General features: G+C 46.5%; 1 protein-coding gene across 1 annotated transcript in view; it reads left to right on the forward strand.

Annotated features, from left to right (window-relative positions):
- PGM5 (phosphoglucomutase 5) overlaps window positions 1-5,749 on the forward strand; it is a 183,106-nt gene extending 177,357 nt beyond the window's left edge. The window contains exon 11 of the mRNA XM_042964222.1: window positions 4,266-5,749. Within this exon, the coding sequence (XP_042820156.1) occupies window positions 4,266-4,355 (90 nt within the window). The 3' untranslated portion in view covers window positions 4,356-5,749. The remainder of the gene's footprint in view (window positions 1-4,265) is intronic.
- Window positions 5,750-9,673: the final 3,924 nt, after the last annotated feature.

The following is a 9,673-nucleotide window of genomic DNA, read 5'->3' on the forward strand; positions in this document are numbered from 1 at the left end:
GCCGGGGAGGGGCAGAGAGAGAGAGGGAGACACAGAATCGGAAGCAGGCTCCAGGCTCCGAGCTGTCAGCACAGAGCCCGATGTGGGGCTCAAACTCACAGACTGTGAGATCATGACCTGAGCCGAAGTCGGACGCTCAACCGACTGAGCCACCCAGACACCCCTCCCCTCTTTTTCATGATGCATGGGGGATGATAGAAGCGTTTGGGGTTCACATGTATAAAAGCTGTGATTTCTGAAGAAAACCATGACAGCAAACGTCCAGTGACCCTTCCACTTGCCCAGGGCACCCTGCACGATGGTCACAGAAGGTCTCTGTCTGCCTCATCATCTTCTTTTTACCAAGCTGATATAGCCGCTGATATCCATTGAATACCTCCTAAGTAGCAAGCACTCTTCTGAAAAGCCCTGAGTTAAACAAAACTCCTGCCTGCATGGCATGACCAATTATTCTAGAACATATATATTTACTTTTTACACTCAGGCAAGAAAAAAAGACATTGCTCTATGATCCTTAATTTATAACTTGAAGCAACCATTCCACATTTTAATCTTGGGCATTTTTAGGGACCTGTCCCAGAACTCTGTAGGGTCATACAAACATCTGAAGACTTTCTGGGTTGCTGGAAAATGGGTGAAAAGACCTCAGTAGTGTTCAGTCCATGGTGATCGTCACTAATGTCCTTCTTCCCAAACCCTCATAGTCCCTTGAGGGTAGATAACTTCACAGCTTCTGTGCTGTGTTGGCCTGGAGCTCTCTGCTCCAGTTGGGGGCCCCCATGTTCAAGGTCTTCCTCATATGGAGTCTCCAAAATTGTATTTCTTTCCTTTCCTTATGCATAAGTACCACTGAAGCCTTTTTCTCTGACATGATCAAAGCGAGGGACAAGTGCTTGATTCATGAGTCTAGAAAGAGTTAAAAGAAGTAACTAAGCGCATATCTTGACCATTGTATTTTTAGCCCAAAACACCAAAGTATATATTTATTGTTCAATATTTTAATTTTTTTTTTGACATTTATTTATTTTTTTTTAGAGACAGAGAGAGACAGAGCATGAGCAGGGGAGGGGCAGAGAGAGAGAGGGAGACACAGAATCCGAAGCAGGCTCCAGGCTCTGAGGCCATCAGCACAGAGCCCGACGCGGGGCTCGAACTCACGAACCACGAGATCATGACCTGAGCCAAAGCCGGACGCTTAACCGACTGAGCCACCCAGGCGCCCCATGTTGTTCAATATTTTAATAGTGATCTCAGACCTTTTCTTTGAACATGAGCACACTGTGTGCTGGTGTGATTATCTTTCTTAAGAAGATTCCCACTCATTATTCATCAGTAATGTTTGCCTTTAATTTGTTTATAGCTAGCGGGAATTTAAACACACTTGGGGAGCAATCTGAAGAAAGTGTTTTGTACATTTTTTAAAATTTAAATTCAAGTTAATTAACATCCAGTGTAATCTTGGCTTCAGGAGAGTAGAACCCAATGATTCACCTTGCACATATGACACCCAGTCCTCATTCCCAAAAGTGCCTTCCTGAATTCCCATCACCCATTTAACCCATCCCTCCATTCACCTCCCCTCCAGCAGCCCTGTTTGTTCTCTGAATTAAAGCGTCTCTTATGGTTTGCCTCCCTCTTTTTTTTTTAATTTTATTTTTCCTTCCCTTCCCCTATGTTATCTGTTGTGTTTCTCAAATTCCACACGTGAGTGAAATCATTTTCCTCTTAGCATAAGACCCTGTCTTACCATTCTGCACACTTTCTATTCTTCCCTAGTGTTTCGCTGTATCTCCCTCACATTAATTTCGCAGGATTAGCTCATTGCCATTACCGAACTCTTTCCAAAACATTCAACTTAATTTTCATAGAAAGAACTCTTCCTGTGTATACTCACACCTCACTGGCTTACATACAGTTTAATAATTGTATATTCTGAACAACAAGCATAACAGGTATTAACTTATTTAGGAACAAACTTAACTGATTCCTGATAAGCACATAATCCACTCGTTAGAGGCTCAAGTAGGTGAGCTGATTAGAAAGTGATGTACTAGTCACAGCTCCTGTGCTGGTGACCTCATTCAGGATGTTTTACAGACAGAAAGCTTAGGTTTGTTTGTCTCCCAGTTGGGTGGAAATCAGTTAAGAGAATGTGGCAGTGTTTATAGCATTGGTTAAAACTGTGCTTCCCTATCACCTTGCCAGTAGATGCCATCACTTAAAGATGTGGAGTTCAAAGTTTTTGATCTCGACCCTCGCAACGATGTGAAGTCAAGTACGTCTTACTTTTTTAGTTCTTGAAGTGTCAAGTTCAATTTCACTGCGTTTTCTTAAATAGACGGGATGTTGGCCCTAATCCTAGCCCTAGATCTGAGGGAGAAAAAAAAGATATGGCATATGTACACAAGAGAATATTACTCAGCATAGAAAAGAATGAAATCTTGCCATTTCCAACAACACGGATGGAACTGGAGAGTATTACACTAAGCGAAATAAGTCAGAGAAAGACTGTATGGTTTCACTTATATGTGGAATTTAAGAAACAAAGGAGAAAGCAGATTTAAAAAAGAGAGAGAGAGAGAGACACACAAACCAAGAAACAGACTCTTAACTAGAGAACAAAGTGATGATCCAGAGGGGAGGTGGGTAGGGGGTGGGTGAAATGGGCAGTGGGGATTAAGGAGTGTGCTTATGACGGGGCGCCTGGGTGGCACAGTCGGTTAAGCATCTGTGTCCGACTTCAGCTCAGGTCATGATCTCACAGTCTGTGAGTTCGAGCCCCGCGTCGGGCTCTGTGCTGACAGCTCAGAGCCCGGAGCCTGCTTCGGATTCTGTGTCTCCCTCTCTCTTTGCCCCTCCCCTGCTTGTGCTCTGTCTCTCTCAAAAATAAAACATTAAAAACATTAAAAAAAAATCAAGTCTTATTCACTTGTCACTCAGGACTACCCTGTGTCTACACTCCACTGAGGACACACTGGGCTATTGTGCTTGTTCTCAGGCCCTGGGCATTTGCTTGTGCTCTTGTTGTCCAGTTAGGACACATATGCTCCCTTCATCCCTGTCTCTGTCAGGAAGAGGTGAGGGTTGCAAGTAACAGAATTCTCCTCTCCCCTCTGAAAATGACAGGCTTTATTCTCCTCAACATGGTATCTTTGTTTCTTCCCTTATGCCAGTATTTCCCAAATGTATCTTTTATTGGTATCCCTGTAGTGGTATTTGTCCTGAAATGGTCTTACTTTTCTTTCACTTCAGTACTTATTTATTATAGAAAGCTTTCATCTACATGAAAAAAAAAAAACAGTATCCCTTGATAAATAAAAGCTCAGCACAAAAATGAATCCAATAAAACCTGCAATGATACTGCCTTCCAGCTAGGTAATGCTTGTCTGAGGCACGCTCTGTTTTGGTTAATGTATTAAAGAGTTTCTCCTTGATGCATTAGGAGGATTGAAGAAGAATGGAAAACAGAGTAACTTTCTCACATTTTGTAGGTAACGCCATGTCCGTGAACCATCTAAAATAACTTCCCGTGTCATCTATGTGTGTGTGTACGTGTCCCACACTCTGGGAAACGATACCTTACTCCTGTGACCTGATAAGTAGCTAGAGGGCAAGAAGTGATTCTCTTCTCCGTGTCCTTTGCCTTTCTGGGGACCTATTGCTTAGGTCTCTAAACCACCCTCCTTCTGGGGGACCTTAAGGAGCCTTGTGAGCCACCGTGTTATTTGATGGGAAGAAATGAACAGTTCTTTCTGCGACACTGGCCGATGGGTCGGTCTTCTTTTGGAACATCAAGATAGTAGGCTTTTCAGGCCTGGGGTCACAGGCTGGAGAATGAATGTTTTTCCTCGAGTTCTGGTGCACGTACGTGTTTTGGGGGTGTACATGGTGTCAGGGGCGGGGAGTGTAGCAGAGGAAGACTGTGGCGTTTTCTGAACTTCCTTAATTCACAGAGTTCTGTTCATGAAATGCCCCAATGCTCTGGGACCTGGGCTGGTAGGTTCGCGTCTGAGATCAGCATTTTGGGGGGGCCGGGACAAGACTCTGGAGACCGTCTCCTCCCCAGGGTCCCCGCCCTACTCCCTCCACTCTCCTTTTATGGAAGAGGAACTAGGGTCTGGCAAACAGGTGTCGTGCCAGCTATTGACTCTGCCTATAAGCTGCAAATCATACTTGAATCCAGACGCTTGCGACAGAAACCAATCACAGCAGCCCTCCTGTGACTGATGTGAGTTGTTCACAGACTGTTTCTCCTCCTTTTCCAGGCAGTGCTGAGCCCTCTCATAGCCATTGCGCTGAAAATCTCCCAGATTCATGAGAGAACCGGCCGGAGGGGCCCCACAGTCATCACCTGAGTGGAGGAAAGATCAGTGACGAGGGCCAAAAGAGAGCGCTTGGCGGGACATACTTCACCCACGCCTTCTTGCTACCTGTTTGTGCCTTTTACGACTTTGGGGAAAAAAAAAAAAAGATAATATGTTTATGGGGGGAGGGGCGGTGGGGAGGAGAAAAAAATCTGTTTTGTTTGGGTTTGGCTCAGTTCCTCCAAATGCAACAGGGGCTTCCGTTGTCTGTTAAAGCTGCACTATCATTTGGTATCCATATTTTAGCATGCAAAGGAACCTCACCTTTTGAGAAAAGAGTTAGCGGGCTGGGAAGGTGTCCATCCTGGCATCTGTGCGCCGTTGCTGTCCGGTGTGGAAAGGTGCTGAAATCATGGTCAGAGCGCAGTGCCAGAACTAAACTGACCCGAAGGCACAGGTGCCCCTGGGCGGAGCTCAGAAGACTCTCCTCGGCGTGGTGGAGGGCTTGGCTCTTCATCCTGGGTCAGGTCTCCCGTGAGGGGAAGGTTGGGCCCCTCATAGCGCACCTCATGCCCACAAGCCGCCGTATGGCCCCTTCGCCCACCCTCCCATCCCCCCAGAGTCCCCAAGCCGAGTTCTCTCACGCCTTCCAGAGCATTCTGCAGATCACAATGGCACACTTCCAGCGAAGCATATCAAAAGGGTGTTTTCCTCTCTTATTTTGTAAATATTATTTTCGCTATTAAGCTGGCTGCGTTCTTTCCAACTCAGCCAATCCTCGTGCAGGTGGAGAGCGGTTTCTTGGCAGGACTCTGCAAATGAGTGCCTACGGTCCCACCAGCGCTCCCTTGACGCCGTCATGTACGGTGACACGGGGGTTTACATGAATTCCTCCTGGGAAGACAGAATACCACCATGTCCGCTGTCTCTCTGACTTTCTCTCTCTCTCTGTTATCTTATAAGAGTCTATTTTAATGCAATCGTTTGGACATAGTTCACATCTTACAGCGGCTATAGAAGGAGACAATGTGATGGTGTAAAAGTAGGGAATAGAGTACTTACTGGGTGGTGGTTATGGGCCTGATGAGGGGTGGGGGGCCCCTGATGGAAACCAGAAGGTCACAACTGGCTTTCTTTGCCCAGGAGCAGGATATTGCGGCCCTAGCAGCCTCCGTCTGTACTCAGCCAGGACACTCGGTGTGGTGCGTGGGACCTGTTTGCATATGTTTTGCTTCCTTGGGAACAGCACTGTCACTTACCCCATCGTCAGCACAGATGACGTGATGAGCTTTGACTGTTAAGCAATGTGTTGTTGCTGTAGTCAAGACTCGTGCAAGCAGGGAGATGTTCCCAGTAAGGGATTTGTTTCCACTTTCTATCTCTGCTTCTGTCAGAAAGTCGCTAGGACACTTAGTAGCCAATAAAAAAGAAATTCCTTATTTCAACCTTTTGCACGGATTGTGGATTTTTGCTTGTTTGTTTCACCATATTGGTCACACTTTGCTAAGTCTGTCTTTCAGAACACTCCCAAGGGCTGGCTTTCATTAAATTACATAGATGGAACCAGAAAGGGCAAATTGCTCAAAACTGCCCTCGGGAGTCAGCAGAAAAATAAATTGGCAACTGGCATTTCATCGTTAAGTATCTTCATTCTGTAATAACGGAGGGTGGCTTGGAGCAGAGATTCTAAAGTTACGATATTTGTCAGCGACGAGCGCAATTTGCCTTAAAGCTTCGCTTCTCACTGGCTTTAAGCGGATGCCTGTGTCGGCCATGTATTCACTGCGCGGCTCTGTGTGGGTCAACACACCTTGGATGCCTTATTAGGCTTACCTCCTAGGTCAGAAAATAGGTAATTTTTCTCAAGTTGCTGAATTTTTGACCATCTCTAACTTCGAGGTTCAAATGTAAATCCTCATTTACAAATTCTGGGTTTTTTTTTTTATTTCTAGCATATGTGTCTGGCACAGCCCAGGTATTCATTCATTCATTCATTCATTCATTCAGCAAACACTGATTGAACAACTACTTTATACAGAGTCCTGTTTTTGGTGCAGCGAGATGTACAAAACATGATTCCCGCTCCCGGGAGTTTGTAACTTGGGAACAGGAGGATGTGAATGTTAGGGTAGAGGTACAAGCAACACGCTTTGGGAAACGTGCAAGGTGGACTCTGAGATGACAAGACCCGCGGCACTTGAGGGGTTTCCCAAAGAGTGGGGCTTCCCGGGACTTATAACCATGTATGTAATTTCACCAGGGGTCGGTGTAGCGGAACAAAGACTAAGAGTGGAGAGGTAGGGTGGCTGGAGGGGAGGCTGGCCTTGGGTCCGGTGGGAGGATGGCATGGACGAGTGAGGTCGAGGGAGACACCGCGTTATAAATACCAGGCGGGGCATGGGTCTGGGCCCAGCTATGGAAAGAAGCAACTGCACGGCCACCTGTTTTTACAGAGCTTTTTCTCAGCTAGGTTGCCAAGGAGGAGGTCGTGTAGTGACCCTAGGACACAGCCTTTCCCTCTGGAAACCTGCTCAGTTTCACATTGCCGGGATGTTCTTTCCACTCTGCATAGAATCCAAGCTTCTCTTGCAGAGCTATATATGCATCTGCTCTTGCCTTACCCTTAGGAGACGTTAAAGACAGGAAATCCCTGGTCTCTCTGTCTTAAAGGTGAATCTCCAGCCACCAGTCTTTCGGAAGAATGAATGACTGGAGAGGTCCAAGACTTTTGTGGGGACCCCAGGAGGCAGTCATAGAAGATGCTGTGGATGGAGTGTGGCAACTATGAGGGCCCCCTCTTCTACTCGGCTAATATTGAGGGGCTTAGTCGCTACACCATGTGCCTCCAGAACAATGATGAGCAACAGTGTGGATGATCCAGTGGTTCCCAACCAGGGCATTGCCGCTACTTACCCAGGGGGTGTTTGGAAATGTGTGTGGATACACGCCAAGGAGGCATTTACAGGGAGGAGACCACGATTCTAAATATCCTGCCAGGTGTCAGCCAGTCCCTTAGAACAAAAAAATTGTTTTGCCTCATTCGTGATTCTTGGGTTTATTAGCTGACCTTGAGAATGGCAGGCAGCCATTATTAAAATGAGATCATGTATGAAATCTTACTGATCCAAGGTACAGCCTATATCCAAAGTACTCACGGAACAGATCGTTTTGTGTGACGTTTCAGACTGAAGGCCTTGGACATGACCTGAAGGCTTTCTACACGGGAAGTCTCAGATTGATGGTTGGCCCCATGGTGGCACATTGGGCTGACAGTTGGCTGTTCTGAGCCAGCGGTCTCCGCAGATAATACAGGCAATGGCGGGGCCAATGGTGTGCTGACTTCTGATTGGCCAACTGTGGGTCAGTGTAAGGCATGGGATTTACTTTGACAGCCATATCCATCCGCCATGGCAGGTGCGTGGAATCTGAGAAGCACCTGGGGGATCTGGTAGCGACAAAACAGGTGACTCCGTTTTATTATTTGATCGTGCACTGGGTGCTCTTGGAGCACACAGACACTGACATCTCAGACACCTGCCTGGAGGACATTTCCTTTCCCGAGTGGAGAAGGGCCTGAGAAAATCGTGCACCTTTCGAAATGACGTAACTGCCCGTAAATCAGTTCCTGGCCCTTCAGCAGTTACAAACAGGAAGAGATTGCCAGAGGCAGCAGAGCTTAGCAGATGCCTTTTCCGCCTCAACTGGCCACAGTCTTTATCGGCGGACGTGGCTCATGCAGTTGACAGCCCATCTGGTATGTGAATCAGCCTAACCTGTCATGGAAAATTACAGAACATGGTGTATGCATTATATACCCACATCCTTATCGTCTTTTCATGTCTTTTCATGCCTAGGACGTGCCCTGCAATATAGGGAAGCTGGGGAGATACCTCACCAAAGACCGTGTGTTTATGTAGAATACTTAAGGTATGGGTAGACTTACCAGTAAAAGGAGTTTTGGAGTGGAGAGTTCAAATATACACCTGCTGCATCTTAGATATGTATAAGATGCAGCATAGTGACTATAACCGACCTCGTGATGCACATCTTCTGGGGGGGGGGGGATGGGGGAGTACTTAAAGTTGCTACTCAAGAGGGATGTTACAAGATTAAAATACTGGAGAGCCAGCACCTCTGAGGATTCCCCTTCCTCGACGGGTGAGTCTACCCTTCCCATTTGGGAGGAGGGAAGGAGGGAAGACTGTAGTGGGAGTTTGCCTCTTCCCCACACTCTTATAGCCTACAGGTCTCCCTCGCCATCCAGGGAATCGTGGTTCTCCACCCATCACCATTCATTTCACCACATACTTAAGGAAGAAGAGGGGATGCAGTGTATGCCTCCTTGAGTAAATCTCCCAGGGGTGCCCGGTGAATCTTACGAAGCACCACGGAACACTTTTGTTCTGAGTTGCAGTGGGGCTTAATTGTTGGGCCTCTCAAAGGTGGGATTTGTTTGGGGTAATCCCCATGTCCTTGAGGCAAGCTTGCTTCAGAGGACATATGTTTTTAAGAAAGCAATGAATGTCTATTAGTGGTCCTTATTTAAGTACAAAATTTATTGCAGTAAAGAGATCAAAACGATTCTCTTAGGTAAACCCGAGTGAGTGTGTTTCATGTGACTATCAGAAGTGGGAATAACCATCCGCTACAAATGCAAACTCTGGAAGAAAGCCCAATGACAGAGTTTGTTCAGGTCAGTGGATGCGCTCAGACCCCAGAGAATATTCCAGGAGAACAATCTCAGTAGAGCAATGGAAAGACATGACAAGAGAGAAATAATAAATTGCGTTGCAGATAAACAATCACCTTCCTGTTGGACAACCATGACTGGCCTTCATATCCAGGTATGCCCTTGATGTCAAGGATTCAAATCACGGATGCCCAAATTCATGTTTCATGTAAAGGGACCAGGATTTCCTTTCATGTGGCTTCCTGTGTATTTGTCAGGACACGCATAATCTGTGCACTCAGCAAAAAAGGAGAAGAGGAGGCCATGGAGGCCCCATTCCATCTCTACAACTCTCTTCCTCCTTGAAAGATCTTCACCCTTCCCACCACTGTCCAAACCATCTTTCGTCATCAACGGAATGAGCAGAGGCAAGGAAACTGCACCATGAGGTGAGGGCCAAGCTCCTGGGCAGAAAACGTGGGGGGCTTATTTACATTTTAAAAGTGAACCCTGTTATATGTCAATGACAATGAAAAAATTTTAAATCTTTTTTAAATTAAAAAAAAAAAAAAGCAAACGCTAAAGCAAGCTTGGCTGCTTCCCCAAGGGCTTTAAGGTAGTGCACCTGCCCTGGGGCTCCGCTCCTATTAGGACCCACTTTCCGAAGCAGGACTAAGTCCAGACTGCTCCATGGGAGGAG

The sequence above is a fragment of the Panthera tigris genome, chromosome D4, assembly GCF_018350195.1.
Source record: "Panthera tigris isolate Pti1 chromosome D4, P.tigris_Pti1_mat1.1, whole genome shotgun sequence".
In the NCBI taxonomy this organism is placed as follows: domain Eukaryota; kingdom Metazoa; phylum Chordata; class Mammalia; order Carnivora; family Felidae; genus Panthera; species Panthera tigris.